Source organism: Antennarius striatus, chromosome 1, assembly GCF_040054535.1.
Source record: "Antennarius striatus isolate MH-2024 chromosome 1, ASM4005453v1, whole genome shotgun sequence".
NCBI lineage: Eukaryota > Metazoa > Chordata > Actinopteri > Lophiiformes > Antennariidae > Antennarius > Antennarius striatus.
The window spans coordinates 3,455,500-3,472,310 of record NC_090776.1 but is presented as its reverse complement, the minus strand read 5'-3'; the positions used below and the strand labels follow the sequence as shown (position 1 = coordinate 3,472,310).

At 39.7% G+C, this 16,811-nt stretch overlaps 1 protein-coding gene across 3 annotated transcripts in view; it reads right to left on the bottom strand.

The window, feature by feature from the left end:
* Positions 1-16,811, bottom strand: part of arnt2 (aryl-hydrocarbon receptor nuclear translocator 2) — a 35,988-nt gene that overhangs the window by 4,630 nt on the left and 14,547 nt on the right. For all 3 annotated transcript variants that reach the window (XM_068329030.1, XM_068329122.1, XM_068329205.1), the window contains 11 exons: positions 12,144-12,246; positions 9,892-9,957; positions 9,360-9,445; positions 6,452-6,528; positions 5,749-5,883; positions 3,721-3,795; positions 3,482-3,633; positions 1,143-1,215; positions 921-1,044; positions 536-638; positions 314-452 (listed from right to left, as the gene is read on the bottom strand). In XM_068329030.1, the coding sequence (XP_068185131.1) occupies positions 314-452; positions 536-638; positions 921-1,044; positions 1,143-1,215; positions 3,482-3,633; positions 3,721-3,795; positions 5,749-5,883; positions 6,452-6,528; positions 9,360-9,445; positions 9,892-9,957; positions 12,144-12,246 (1,133 nt within the window). The remainder of the gene's footprint in view (positions 1-313; positions 453-535; positions 639-920; positions 1,045-1,142; positions 1,216-3,481; positions 3,634-3,720; positions 3,796-5,748; positions 5,884-6,451; positions 6,529-9,359; positions 9,446-9,891; positions 9,958-12,143; positions 12,247-16,811) is intronic.

Here is a 16,811-nt window from a genome sequence, read left to right as displayed (position 1 = left end):
TCTACCGAGGTAACAGCCTGTAGATGCATACATTCTCTACATACTTGGGTTTATCCATCTGGTGACATCATTAGCTCCGCCCCCCACTGGTTGGGCGATACCAATAATTCAAACAAGTTGTGGAGGTTTTTTGCAAAACTCAGTACGACAACAATTTGAAAGATGTTTGTCTTTGTTTTATGGGGGGTAAAAGTGGGGGGTAATGTGAACAAAGGTTTTAACCCACTCATAGCTGGTATCTACTGTATATACTAAACCACAACCTGTTCTAGGAGCTCCAAACAGGCCTACCGATGCAGAACGTGAGCGTTACCTGTCCAGAGAAGGGAGGGCGACTGCCTGACCAGGCCACCTGGCCCGGGTTGAGCTGTCTGGTGATCTGAGCTAGATTCTGATTGGATGAGCCTGACGGCTGGATGTCGTTCACCCCGGGAACGTGGATCACAGAGGAACTACGAGGACGGAAACAAAAGAGACGAGAACCAAGCGTGAGTCTGAACGCACTTGACTAGCCAGCGCCGTCGCCGACACGCACCTGAAGCTTTTCCCAGAATGCCCCTGCTGGAAGGGGGAGCTCTGCGAGTAGAGCTGCTGTCCTCCAGCAGTCGAGGAGGGAACCATCATCTTCTTATCTCCCGCTAAACAAAGAGAAACAGCATCAGAGATAAACAAGGCAGTCACAGACCGCAACATCCCATCCCTTACATAATGGTCGCAGCGATGAGTTCTATATTGTACTATCGACTATTTGGCTTTTCACCCAAAGTAAAGGTCATCACACACACTAAAGCAAGATTTATTACAGAACCATTTGACCACACGTTTGAAAACGCAAAAAAAAAACTTTCTATTTTCAGATGTGACTGTGAGTGTGTGTGTGTGTGTGTGTGTGTGTGTGTGTGTGTGTGTGTGTGTCGTACAGCCAGAGATGCTCGTATACATCTCAGCGAAGCGTGGGTCTCGTTCCTGGGAGAACAAGACCTCGGTCTTGTCGATGTTCTTCCCAGCTTCGTGAACTCCGCTGCTGACGCTGGCCACGGGGACCTGAGAGGGTGAGGAAGAGGAGGAGAGCTTAGAAGACGTTCAGAGCAGAATCAGATCTTTGGCTATACGAGCAGATGGCGCAGACAGGAGACGGTTACCTGGGAGAGATCGTAGGCGGTCAACCCGTCTCTCTGGTGGACCTCCAGTTCTGCCTGCTGCTGCTGTAGCTGCCTGAAAAAAAACCCCCCCACATCATTAAAATCACCAGTTACTGAATTAAACGTGTAGAAGATCACAAAAAACATGTCAACATATAACAGATTAGGACCATCACACGATGATGTTTCTGCTTCCTGTTTTATTAATAGTATTTGTCTGACCACTTCCTGTTTTTATTTGTTTTGATACCTTCAATGAATTAAAAAAAAAAAAACAAACATAAAGTGCACTAGATTATAAATCGCATCTGAGAACTCCTCTTCAATGGTCTATTTTAAAACTATTTTCATATATAAGGCACATGAGATCATAAGAAATTGAGAAAATTAAAGGCTTTTAGGTGCACCTTATACTGTAATCTGGTGATTTGAGGTATCAGTTGTGTTCTATGTAACCTGGGCTTGTGCTAGCCATTCGCCACGTCGCCATAGGCCAAGTCAATTCCAGATTGGCTACAAGGTTTTTAGCTTGTGTAGCCACAGTGGCGTTCTTATTTTTACGGAAAAAAAAGGATAAAACTTACAACTTTTTTGGACTCGTGAATATCCCCGAGCGATAACAAACTTTTTCTATCGCTCGCGCCGACGGAAATAGCCGACGGATGCCGACGGACATAGCCAAAGTGACCCGAACGCTCCCGATCATTAAATATACACTCGGGTCATGACCTCCTCTCGTCCAATGAAAAACAAAAAGATTCTATTTTTACAAGCTAAACCCGCGAATTGGTGTACGACAAGGCGAGGACGATCAATCGAAAGAAATTAAGAATCCAGTGTTATATAGTAGATTTTGCGTTAAAATTCTCATTGAACAACAAATGGTGAATGCTGAGAGGGGGTAGGAGTGGTGACAGACCGATCAGAAGGTAAATGAAAGGTATTATCAATACTTTTTTGTAGTCTTTTGATCCCTATGACCGGCAGGAATAACCAGCGATGCATGTAAATGTGTATTCACCTCGCTTGATATAATAGCAAGTAAAACTTACAAGTAAACATTGAGTAATATTTTGTATGACTGTATCTTCACATAGTGAACACAAGTTTTCAATTATTGAATCTCACATTTATACCTTCTTAAAGTAGGATAGAAATAAAGATACTTCAGTTTGAACTGTTGACTTTAGTATATTTTTGTAGGTAAACTGAACAGAAGATTTTGCCCCCAGAATGCAGGAAAACAACCCCATTTTCAAAAAAATTTCACTCTGTGTCCAAATTTTCTTGGACACAGAGTGTGGCTTTTTGTGGCTTACTCAATTCTTCTACATTGAGCCACAGTGGTTTGGTCACACTAGCCCCTAGTGCAAGCCCAGGTAACAGAGAGGAAAATGTCAACGATGACGAGTGATGTCAAAAGTCTTCCACATACTGCCTTATTGTATCTGTAGATTTCTACTTTATTTAATTTATGGGTGAAATATTGTGTTAAAATCCCTCCAATGATCATTTTGGAGTTGCTGTGGAGACACGAGTGGATAAAATCCTCTTGTGGAGTTACAGGGAACTGAGACTGAGAAGAGATTTGAACTTTGTGGGTGTATTGGAGGTCTGAGAGAAGGATTTTCATTCACCATGAAGTAATACGTGTAAATCCAATGTTTTATTGAAGTACTGAAGACCCTCATCCTGCAGGTCATCTGGAGGTGATGTCTTCTGTGTCCTCTTTTATTTCTTCTTCTGAATAAATTTATCCATTTTCATACCTCCAGACTGATTTTTTTTTTGCCCCCGTCTTCCAGTCTTGTGTCTCCAATCAAATTAAAACCATTAATGTCTGATTTTCATGAAATTACTTTTTTATGATCATCGCAAATCTTTTTTGGGATTCAGAGGTTAACATATGGAGACTTCCTGTCAAATAAACCTGACAGGTGAACTGACCACCTAAGCCGAGCCTAATGAGTCACTGCACATCCCATCAGGCATACATACACAACTCAAGCACTCATCAACTCCTACAATCAACAATTCTGTTAGATATATACACAGGTAAACCTCAGCTTACGTCGTTTGGAGTACACGTCCTTCTCGATTACACGTTGATTTCCACAAAAAAAAAAAAAATTACATTTATGTCATTTTACGCCACAAATACTGGAATCATAAAATCACTAGTAAACCGTTAAAAGCACATATCATGTTATTGTATAATATAAATATATATGATATAATATCATATTACCGGTACCGATTCACAGTGTAAGCCGAGGTTTACCTGTGTTTAATATAAATATTAGAAATATTCCTTACATTTTTTAATTAAAAAAACCTACTTGACGTTGGTATTTGTGCAGATGATGTACTCGATCTCATCGGAGTACGGGTTCTGGAAGGTGAAGCTGCTGGTTCGGATCAGCATCCACTCCCTGTTCTTCATCCGGAAGCGATACATGACCGACAGAACTTGACCCTTCAACTTCACCACCTGGACGGGACGGAGTGGAACCACGTCACCTCCCTCCCCCCATGTGAAAAAACATTCCAGGACAATCAGACACATGTCTGGTCTTACCTGCTGGAAACTTTCTCTTAAGTGACTCTGGTCCTCGGGGTGGCAGAACTCCAGAATATCTTTTCCCAGCAGGTCCTGAATGGCAGAGCAGTGGTTAGCATGGACTGGTTTAACTGGACAAACACATACACAGAGCGGTCTGAAGACGTCCTGTACAACAACTTCATCTCGGATTCATCCTCCTGTCCTTTGGTTGGGCTGAGAGGAGTATATATTATTTTGGATGCGCTGTGGAAAAGAATCTAATTAAAATCATCTTTTCAGAGAAAACTGAATTTTACAAAAATCAAAATACAGTAAGATTAAGATTACTTTTATATTTGATATTAAATGTATTTTATACTTTATATAAAATAAATGTATATATTTTATATTCATATTTTATTTTTATTTTATATATTTTTAATGTTTTTATATTTATTTTTATATTCATTTTATATAAATATATATTTATATTTTAAATTTATATTTTATTTGATATATTTTTTGTTTTTATTTATTATTTATTTTTATTTTTATATTTAAATTTTATATAAATATGTTTATATTTTATATTTATATATTTTTATTTATATTTTAAAATGTAACATATATTTCATATTTTCTTTTATTTATATTTTAAAATTTAAAATATATTTCATATAAAATTTAAAATATATTTTATATAAAACAAATGTATTTATTTTTTTACAAGATTGAGATTACTTTTATATTGGAGTCTCCATTTGTGAAACACGCTCTAGATAAAATAACACTCTACAGAGGAACATGAATTTTTGGCTGTGACGTGTTCAGATTGTTGAGGCTGAGACCCAGATGTCAAGCGTCCCCCGACGAGGAGATGCTTCTATCTACGTGTTCTTCCGCCTCATCGGCTTCGTGAAGCCGGCGGAGCGTTCAGTGGTTCTGGCATATCCTCCAGGCTAAACATAATGAGAGATGGAATCGACACGCAGACGACCGAACGCTCATCGTTCCACGGTTAGGGGACACAAGCCTCCACTGACAGATCACATTTCATCCATCAAACAATCTTTTTAAGTATAATCACGCACAATAAAATAATTCTGTGATGCCCAACCTAAAATGATGGAATTGATTTTTAGACATTGTACCTGAATGTATTAGGGGTTCATTCTTTAAAGCAAAACGTATCATATTTATTTCAGGATTTTGATACTAACATCATAAATTCAACATTTATTTCCTGAAGAATCTGATGTTTTACAATCAAACACATGCATCTGCATTTTAGATGTGAAAAAATTCTGGATTTAGCAAAAATTATATAAATTAAGGGTGACAATACACATTTCTGTATTTTTTTACCAGTTCCATGACACCTAATTTTCCAAATATCAGATTTTTCTAGTAATAATTTCATGCTTGAAGTTTCAGGGATTAATTTACCAACTCAAACTCTTTGCTTAATTCCGGTATTAATTTAATCGTCTACCTGTGATATTATGTCGATGCTGGGATTAACAGTAATAGAGATGCAGGAAAACAACAACAACAACAACAACAGGCAGGAAAACAACAACAAAGTGTTTGTGTGAGCCATGAAGCAGCTGCTCTGCTCCGTTCTGTCGGTAAACGGGAGACTGGAACCGACGCGCCACAGGAATGTCTCCCAAATGTTTCTCATTCCTGTCTCCTTTCGTCTCCTGACGCTGCTCCGTAACTCATGCGTTCGGCTAATCAGAAGAATTACCGAGTCATGGAATTCTTTCCTCATGTGGAGAACGCAGAGTTCATCTGAGAGCAGCGAGTAACCGGAGGTCTTCAGGTTAAAGGTCAACACGATGCAAAACAAATGTCGGTACAGTATTTTCCGCAAATAGACGCACCGGATTATAAGAAATTCTTCTTATAATTCTAACAATATTTATATCTTTAATTTGTAAAATATGTGCAAATACAAAAGTTATGTGTTTACTTCTGTAGGAGCACAACAACAACTATAATAATAGTAATTTAATACCCGGAAGCTGTTCTCAGACAAAACTCGAGCTAACAGCTGCTAACCTGAGGCTGGTAACCGATGACGTTGATGCATCTCGGATCCACGAAAGTGATGACGCCGTCCGAGTTGTGACGCGACAGGAATTCTGTGGGCACCGACAGACCGTTCATATCCATGGAGACAGGTGAGCTGGTCACCTTTGGAAGGGTACACACACACACACAGGTAGATCATTAACCATAAGGTCAGAGGGATCGAACACACGACGTGGAACGCTCGTTTTAACACGACACTTTTTTTTGTTTTGTTTTTTTGTTCAGAGATTAGTATTATCAGTAGTGTTGCTGATGCAGGAAACACACTGGTATTGTCGTCATGGTGATGTCGGCCTCGTGGCAAATTAAAGAATATCACCTGGAATGCATGAAGAACAGGCAGGCAGACAAATAACGGTTACAGGAACATATTATCAGTGTCGAGTCAGCATAAAATGTTGAGATGTCGAGAGTCGAAGTGACAAAACATGACGCGACAGACATGAATGATGTTTCTAAATTCTAAAATTTGACAGGTGGGCCAGTTGAGGAGCAGACGGGTCGGCGTGTTTTATTTATTTATTTATTTAGTAATGCTAATGACATTTTCAAAAACCATTCCGTGAAAGGTTTTGACCTTTAACAGGGAGCAAAGCAATCAAAAAAATTTTATAACTGCATTTATTTCGAAAAATCCTGTTGATCCTGCGAAGCGGCTGCTGGTACACACCTGAAGTCTCCCGATGGCCACCAGGCAGTACTTCCCCGTCTGCCCGGACTCTGATTCTTCATCTGGTATAGTCATACCTGAGGACCACACAGAAGAGCAGGAGGTGTGAAAAACATCATGAGATACACAGAAACACAGGATTTGTGACCCATCCATTTCTCTCATCTCTCCATCCCTTTCGTTTGCTGTAACATTTTCCATTTTGGTGAGGAGTAGTGTGCAACAAATGCAGTTTATTGAGCCACTCTCTCTTTGTTTCAGGTGTTTTACGCGGAAATGATCTGGACTCGTCACCGTGTAAATACATTTCGAGTGGGGAAGTAATTTAACAGAATAACAACCCTTCCTTCAGTGAAAATGTAAAGGAAAAGGGGCTTTTGAGCATGATGAATGACTTCAATCAAATCAAAGTGTCTTTTGAGTAGTTCCTAACATGACAGTCAAAAAAAAAAAAAAAAAAAAAAAAGGGAGCTGCTTTGGCCGTGAAAAACATAAAAACATAAATCAATATTCCATTATTCTTGTCTGGTGGAAGCAGATGTAAAGAAAACGCGATAAAAAAAACCTCTTTATACCCGAGACTGAAATGAAACCCTTCACAATGTTTCACCGATTGTCCCGACGAAGGCCAACTCTTCATCCATTAATCCTTTTATTTTATTTTATTTTATATACTTTGCTAATCCGTGCATCCACGGATCAAGTTCATCAATCAAGTTTTGTTTATATAGCGCTTAATCATGGCAACAGACATTTCAAAGTGCTTCAACGGATAGAGAAACCCAGCAGGACCCTCCAGACCATAGGAGACTGTGGAGGGGAAAAAAACTCCCTCATTGAGGAAGAAACTCCGGGCAGGACCCGGACTCTTCAACACGGGTGGACGGGTGGGGTGTGGATTGGGTGGCAGTCGGCAGCGTGGGGCTCGACGACCCGACACCCCGAAAAAATATCAAATTTAAAAAGGTGCAAATAATTCCGTTTTAGAATCCATTTCAGGTTTCTGAAGACTTTCAAATGTTACAAAAGTCATCATTTCCATCTGTTGTTTACGAGACGTTATGAGTAATATAATAGTTTTATAGTGAATAACACTACTTTTCTTCATCGACACGGGGCTGAGTAAACAACAAGTCTAAGTTCATTGGCTTTTTTATTAGTTTATTTCTAAAAGCAGGCGTCGTGACGACGGTGTTCTGCTCAGAAATGTCTCACCGGTGACCGAAAAGAGGCGAGAAAGACAGAACCAGAGCGGCTCTAACACATCTGTCCGTCAGCAGCAGCTGCAAACGCCTCGCGTTGGCGGCGCGTGTCCACGCTCGCCATCTGCTTCCTATGAGCGCGTGTGTCTGGTCAGCACACGCCAGGCGAGGATCCGCGCATTCCAAAACATCCCATAATTCATTCCAGTATTTTTAGCACAAGGAAATGAACCATACGTAAGTCATTTCAGAACCTAATTTTAGGGTGTGTGTGTGTGTGATTGTGTGTATCGCAGAGGTATTCCAGCGTGACCTTCAGTCGTGCGGGGGCTTTAGCTGAGCTTTGCTTCGTGTCACGCGGGTCCATCACCCCACCTCACCCCGCCAGGCGCTGGCTCTGAGGTGTAGCGTGTCCTCACGACTATCTGGAGTCCACAAGACATGGTGGGGTGAGGTGGGGTGGTGACCCCCACCTCAAAGAGGGGGCTGTGAAGCAAAGTGTCATCAGACTGACACGAGCTCGGTAAACTTCGGATTATTTCCATTAAACTGTTTCGCCCCTATAAAGATTCTACCTTACAACAATATTCATCATAACTCTTTAAAGCCTGAACCATAACATTGTTGGATAAATAATGTTATTTGTCTAATGGAACCTTCTGACATATTTGTCAAATAAAATAAAATAAAAATCTTCTTTATATAAATATTATATATATAATGTAATAATAAATAATAATATAATATATATAATAATAATAATATAAATATATGATATAAAAATAAATAAAAATATATATATTAAAAAATAAATAATACATTAAATATATTAAATAAATAAAAATAACGCACACTTGACTATAAAGCACACCTTCAACGAATGGCCTATATTAAAACTTTTTTCACACATAAGGCACATCTGATTATAAGCTGCACCTTCAATGAATGGCCTTTTTTCAAACTGTTTTTCACATATAAGTCGCACTGGATTATAAGGAGCATTGTCGGTTTTTGAGGAAAAAAATGAAAGGCTTTTAGGTGCGCCTTTAAGTGTGGAAAATATTGTGTATATGAGCTTTATTTTTTGTATAATTTTGGTTAAATGTAGAATTTTAGAATTTCTTTGCATGGAAAATGCAGCTTCATGTTTCTAATTGTACTGATCAGGTTAGATTTATGATGCAGAAGAATCACAATCCTGAATCGAACAGGATCCTCTTGGCTTCATAGGGATAACGTGACAGTCTTTGTTGTTTAAATCCAACAACATGCCGACAGAATTAAACGTGAACCATCTGTGTTCACATCTAAGTCGTCCTCCTGCCGACGTTCAGTCGGATTCCCAGACCTATTTGTTCTACACAGTCGCTGTGACAGCAAATATCTGCATTGTGAGTTTGGGAAGTCATCAACACAAAGACCGACTGCAAAGACACCTCAGCAGTGACACACACACACACACACACACACGTTTCAGCTGACAGTCCAACAACCTTCTCGCTCACACTCGTCCTGTTCCACATCCACTCATGCAACGAGTTGTTGTTGTTGTTGTTGTTGTGGACCGGAGGCTGCGTCCGGGTTCTGATCGAAGTGCTCTCGGTGAGACCGCCAGACATCTGTGGTCTCCCCTCTGAGCACGGATTAGTGCACTGAGGTGAAAAATGGGTAAAGCAAGAAAGAACACAAAGTGTGTGTTTGTTCACCTGCTGGTGGCCAGGCTTTGATGTAGCCGGTGCAGTGGACCACCGAGTACTGAGGCTCGCCTTCTTTAGAGGGTCCAAGGCCGTTCCTGTTCATCACACACACACACACACACACACACACACACACACACACACGGACATACAAGGATTATGCCGAACTACAGTTTGCATGTGTTTGTGTAGATACACATACATACACACATATATGCAGTTTATATGTACAGTGGTACGTCTACTTACGAAATTGATTGGTTCTGGAAGAAATTACTTATGTAGAGACGCGTTTTCCATGCAAATTCCCTAATCCTTTCCAAGCCCCCCCCCCCCAAATTCAGACATAAATGTTTTATAACGCATAAAAATGCATCAAAACATGTAACAAATACATGTTACGATTAGATTATTACACAATAAATGAGAGCTGTGCATAACGTAAAAAACAAAGAATACAGTAGTCTGTGGAGACATTCGTCAGTAGACGTTCCACTGTATATGCAGTTTATAAGTGTATATATTTAATGTATATCCGTACCTGTACCTCTTCCTCATGTTAGACAGACGGTTCAGGGAGATGTGGTCCACAGGAGCGTTCCCACATCTGCACACAAAGCAAAACATCATCATCATCATCATGAGCAAACTGGGATCAGAAGGAGAAGTCTGACCGAAAAAAAAGATTCTTTATTGAAGCACCTCCTGTTTCCTCTACATTCAAACGGGTTTACAAAAGCAAAATCCAACTTTATTAATAAAGAGTTTTCTCCCTCAAATGATGAGAAACTTAAAATTGCTTTAAAATTTTAAAAGCCAGAAAGATTTAGCATTTAGCTGTGGGCAGGGGTGGATACAGAGGAGGGTGTTTTGGCCTGTTACCCTGGTTTTGTTGACCTGTCGTACGGGAAACGCATCACATACTGTATATTAAATATACTTTATGTATACATGTTCTCTGCTGCACGAGCGACTTTTCTTTTCTCTTGAGTTGAAAAGCGGTAATAAACTGCAGTAGTTGCGGATGGAAAACACTGCTGAGCGGAATGATCAACCTCTAGGGACTAGAAATATTAATGCTGTCACATCACATGGAGACACGCAGCCAGAGGTCCACGCGTTAGAAATTGGTCTCAGATGGACGATCAGCGAACTCCGAAAAGAAGCAACACATCATATCAGCACCGAACCCAGCTGGTCGGCCACGTACGAATAATTCAGTAAAAAAAATTTTTTTTAAAAAAACACCCTTGGAGGGACTAAAGAGGAGAGAAATATACATTAGTCGGCATAAATACACTGATTAGTAGTCAAACTAAACCTCATCAAAACAGTTACTGGAATCAAGTTTTTTTAATATTATTATTTCTTATTAAAAAGGATTTTTTGTTCTAAAATAAATACATTTTTTTACAGAGTAGATTATGTAGATTATGAATTTACAGCCGTCCTGGCGTCAGTAACGATTACCGAGCAAATGAAATATAGTCTGAGATCAAACTGGTCTGTAGCACAAAAAAAAAAGATTGGGGACTTAAAAGAAATAAACCATCGTCCATATTTTTTGTTCGACATACAAACAAAAAAATCGAAGATATGAACCATAGAAATAAATTCCCTTTGGGGATTAATGAAGTTGATTTAATCTTTAATCCTAATCTCAAATCTTATGATTCAAAACGCCACCATGGATACGACATCAGTGAGGCCGGATCTCGTTCTCATTGGTGGAGTGAAGACGTAGCTGGCGTGTTCTCCTGAGTTTTGCGTTTCTTTTCATTCTTTATCATTGTTTACGTAACTTATATATAATTAATTACACACACTGCGTGTCTATTGGTTGATAAAAATGTGTGTTTTTCCATAATTTAGGGGCTTTTTTTCCAAATGCTGGAATTAAAGTAATTTGTTATTTTAGATTAGGAAATGTTCTTGGACTTACGACCTCAGTCACGGAACAGATTAAACTGCTATTTATGGTTCTGACTCAAGACTAATCCTGATCTGGACCTCCTTCCTGTCCTCCTTTAAGGGTTCTGCTCAGGGATAATGATGCTGAGTGATGTTGATAGCAGCGTTTGTTCTTGAAAGCTTGTTTTCCATCGATTCAACCTTTCGCGTGCAGTCATGAAACAAAAAAAACAAAAAACGGAGTTCAGTCACTGAATAAAATGAAAAGTTGAAAGTTCCTTGAATCCTTCATTCATGTCTAAAAGCTGCCAGAACGCTGCGCCGGAAAGGAGTGCGAGCCAGACGCGTCGGCCCAACGCCGCCTCAGCAACAACGACTTGAACACTTCAGAGGTGATATCACGAGTTCCAGCTTGTGCAGCGTCAGATTTCTTTCCAGCAGAGTTGAGTGAAAAAGATGTTTAACCCGAGGAATAAACCGGAACGCATGTTTCCAGTTTATTCCTGCTTTCCTGGTAATGAACGTGTTGTGCGTTTACTCACGTTCTGCAAATTCCTCACATACTCTTGTGAGCTCTCACGCTCCAAAACATTCCACTGATGATTTTGACTAAAAATAAATAGGGTGACTAAAACATCTCATCTTCATCTCATTCCTTTGAACACAACAACCAAGCTGCACCAATGACATGATAGACTCAACCGGGAGGAAATGAAATGGTTGTGAAGGAAAGAACAAAAACTTTCGCACGAAAGTTCAGGAATTTCTTCTAAGGTCGAATTATTAATCAAAAACATTTGGAAATTTTGATATGCTGACTGCTCCGCCGTGAAACAAAGGGAAGAACAGGAAGTAGAAAGTCAAGCAGTCGGTAACACACACCTCATGCGACAGATGAAGGAGCGCCGGGAGCCCATGCACATCCTCATGGAGGACTGCTGTCCCTCCTTCTTCACTGTCCCCGTCTTCAGATCCAGAATGCGTCCTGTACACACACACACACACACACACACACACACACACACACACACACACACACACACACACACAAAGTGAATCAGGTGACAAAAACACAGATAATGAAATATTTAACTTTTTATAAGTACGCTGGTACATTGATTAGCTGCACATTAACTGTGCATTAGCTGTGTATTTACTGTGTATTAACTTTGTATTGGCTATGCATTAACTGTTTATTAACTGTGTATTAACTGTGTATTAGCTTTGTATTAACTGTATATTAGCTGTGTATTAACTATGCATTAACTGTGTATTAACTGTGCATTAACTGTGTATTGGCTATGCATTAACTGTGTATTAACTGTTTATTAACTGTGTATTAACTGTGTATTAGCTCTGTATTAGCTGTGTATTAACTGTGTATTAGCTTTGTATTAACTGTATATTTGCTGTGTATTAACTGTGTATTAACTGTGCATTAACTATGTATTAGCTGTGTATTAACTGTGTATTGGCTGTTTATTAACTGTGTATTAACTGTGTATTAGCTCTGTATTAGCTGTGTATTAACTGTGTATTAGCTTTGTATTAACTGTATATTTGCTGTGTATTAACTGTGTATTAACTGTGCATTAACTATGTATTAGCTGTGTATTAACTGTGTATTGGCTGTTTATTAACTGTGTATTAACCGTGTATTAGCTGTTTATTAACTATGTTTTAACTGTGTATTAGCTGTGTATTAACCGTGTATTAGCTGTTTATTAACTGTGTATTAACCGTGTATTAGCTGTATATTAACTATGTATTAACCGTGTATTAGCTGTTTATTAACTGTGTATTAGCTGTATATTAACTATGTATTAACCGTGTATTAGCTGTTTATTAACTATGTTTTAACTGTGTATCAGCTGTGCATTAGCTGTGCATGGAGGACTTTGTTATCCTGAACAAACAGAAGGTGCTCAGATAATCAGAACCAAAGCAGATCAATGTTTCCAGACATCATTTGAAAAAGGTTCGTCTGTCTGGAATCTTTAGTTTCAGACTCGTTTTGCAGAATTTCTGGTTGTGAGAAATGAAAGTCCAGTCTGAAGCGTGACTCGTTCGACAGTTAAAAAAGGTTTATTATACGCTTGATTTAAAATCTGCAAAAAGTTATACAGATGAGAAAAGTAACACCCAATAAGCACCTCGTACTTAGAGGTATATTTCATTTAGTTTGTGCTTTCTTTGACACAGAGCATGTCCTCATGTTTGCTGATCAAACCCTTGAAATATTCTGGAGTAGAACAAGGGCTTAAATTTAGGTGGTGTTGATGTAAGATGGGGAAAAAGGAAGCTGAGACTTCACAGCTTGGCTTGGTTTCTGTAAACTTCCCATTCATTCTCCATCCTCATTAGAAGACGGCTGATCCTTTCCAGATGGGAAAAGAATTCCATCTTGCAAATACCAGGCTGACTGGATCCTCACAAACAAACACATGAATATGATGATTTAATTTTTAGCAGCTGACTGCAATAAACACGCAACAGATCGAGTCACAACATCGACACTTGCCCAAAGGTCAAAGGTGACAGGAAACAAAACAATAAGACATTCCATCACACCAGCGGTGGCTTTTCGAACTAGGTAGCTGGTCATGCTTTGAGCTACTGTGTTCTTTTCAGAGATGTGTCTTTCAGACAGAGACGTGTCGTCTCACTGTTTCTTGTTTACATTAAACTCGTCATATCCTGATCGTAATTCGTCTGAGGACCACATTTTCCCTCTGAAACCTGCTTTAACTGCAATGATCTTTTAAACAAACAGACAAAAAAAAATTCCAATAAAGACATTTATTCAGAAACATTTTTAAAAAATGTAAATCTCAAGAAGCAAATATCAAGTACCAAATCATTAATTTTCTCACACATATAAAAATAAATGATTAAACGGATAACTTATCATTCCCATAATGAGTCACAAATAGTCCTGTGCAGGAAGCAACCACTGGATCCACTGTGGACCAACTAATGCTGTTCAGTCCTTCCACATCAACAGGCTGGAACAAGCAACAGTCACACAACAACACAGCTCCAACAGTCAAACAACAACACAGCTACAACAGTTATACAAATACAACAACACAGCTCCAACAATTACACAATACCAACAACAACACAGGTCCAACAGTCAGAAAACACAAACAACACAGCAAGAAACAGTCACAAAACTTCAACAACAACACAGCTCCAAAGTCAAACAACAAAAACACAGCTGCAACAATAACACAACAACAACACAGGTCCCACTGTCACAAAAACTCAACAACAACACAGCTCCAACAGTCACACAACACCAACAACAACACAGCTCCTACAGTTACATAACAACACAACTCCAACAGTCAGACAAAAACAACACAGCTACAACAGTCCAACAACTCTGGTCTTGCACCAGGAGCTAGTGTGACTAAGCCACTGTGGCTCAGTGTAAAGAATTGAGTAAACCACAAAAAGCCACATTCTGTGTCCAAGACAGCGGCTTGCTGTAACAGAAAGTCAAACTTACAAGTAAACATTGAGTGATATTTTGTATGACTGTATCTTCACATAGTGAATGCAAGTTCTCAATTGTTGTGAAGTGTAAAACCAAGCTGGTCATAGGGGGGTCCAGCCATTTTCATTTCAATTTAAAAAGGCATATAAAATATCAAGCGAGGTGAATACACATTTACATGCATCGCTGGTTATTCCTGCCGGTCATAAAGATCAAAAGTCTCAGACTACAAAAAAGTATTGATAATATCTTTCATTTACCTTCTGATCGGTCTGTCACCACTCCTCCCCCCTCTCGCCATTCACCATTTGTTGTTCAATTAGGATTTTAAAGCAAAATCTACTATAAAACACTCTATTCTCATTTTCTTTCAATCGATCATCCTCGCCTTGTCTTACACCAATTCACAGGTTCAGCTTGTAAAAAATCTTTTTGTTTTTCATTGGACGAGAGGAGGTCATGACCCGAGTGCATATTTAATGATCGGGAGCGTTCGGGTCACTTCGGCTATTTCCGTCGGCATGCGGAAATAGCGCCCCGGCGGAAATGGCGGCGCTAGCGAGAGAAAAAGTTGTTAAGTTTTAGCCTTTTTTCCATAAAAATAAGAGCACCACTGTGGCTACACAGTCTAAAAACCTTGTAACCAATCTGGAATTTACTTTGTCTATGGAGACGTGGCGAATGGCTAGAGCAAGCCCAGACAACTACAACCAGCTACAACAGTCACACAACAACACCAACACATCTTTAGCACTCTGAATGATGCTGTGACACATGACATCATACAGTTCCTCCACCAAAGCCCAACATAAAGACGGACAGACACCAGTGAGGCTCCACTGACGTGCATCAGCACTCAGTAATGGGACACTGTTGCCCTCTAGTGAACACAGCAAGCATGACATTTATAGCCACTCGTACCTTGAATTATACAGCACTATGAAATGTCAGATGAAAGATTTGGAGGAGTAGCTGAGTTTGCACTTACATTAATACATATTTCATTATTTTATTTCATTAAAAATGCGTGGTGGCACTAATGTACATATTTAATGCTGGCATGAGATAATAGTTAATAAAAATAGTCAGAATGATGATTCTCAGTGTCATGCCAGTATGTGCGTGTGTATGTTTGTGTGTGTGTGCGTGCGTGCGTACACATGTACACAGGCCAAGATTTCAATACGATGTGACAATAACTTGTATTTCCTGGGTGATAGACTGAGCCTCCATTATAAAGCAGAGTCTCTGGGGAATAAGGTCTAACTGCCCCATGGGCCCCCTCATTTCTGAGGGTGACCCCCCAGTGTCACCCTTAAGTTAACAGACAAGGATTTCAGCCAGATAAACTTCAATTATAGAGGAAAGGCCTTTACTCAGCAGCTGGTGGAGGACTGCCCACACATCCACCAGAGACACCAGAGACACCAGCCACAGTGGATCGGTGCCAAAACACAGGGCAGGGCAGTGTTAACAGTGGTTATATGTGAAGCACATTTCACTTCCGTCACTGTGGATACCAACAGATGGGGTACACGCTGGAGCTGAAGTGGGTTTGCTGTCATTCGTAAGTTATTAAAATGTGTTTCTCAAGAAAAACTCCACTGACCGGCCACTGTTTGTACCAAGCAGACAGAACACGTTATTTTACAGAGTCTGTGCAGTTACCAGTGATGGCATGGTAGTTATTAGCACAGATCCTGACAAGTTAGGAAAAAAACATGATAGTGATTTTAGGGAATATATGTGTGGAGCAACAACACCCCAAGAGTAGACCAGCAATGCCTCAAAAACGCACCATCAATGTCCCAACGACACCCCAACAGTTGACCGGCAACGCCCCACCAATAACTCCCCAACAATAGACTAACAATACCCCAACAACACACACATAATACCCCAAAACAACCCCAATTATAGACCAACAATGCACCAATAACAGGCTAACAACAACCCAACAACTGACAAACACCAGGCCCCAACAATGCAGTAACAACGTCCCACATGAGAAAGAGACCATTTGGCTAGTGACTGTGCCTGTATTCAGG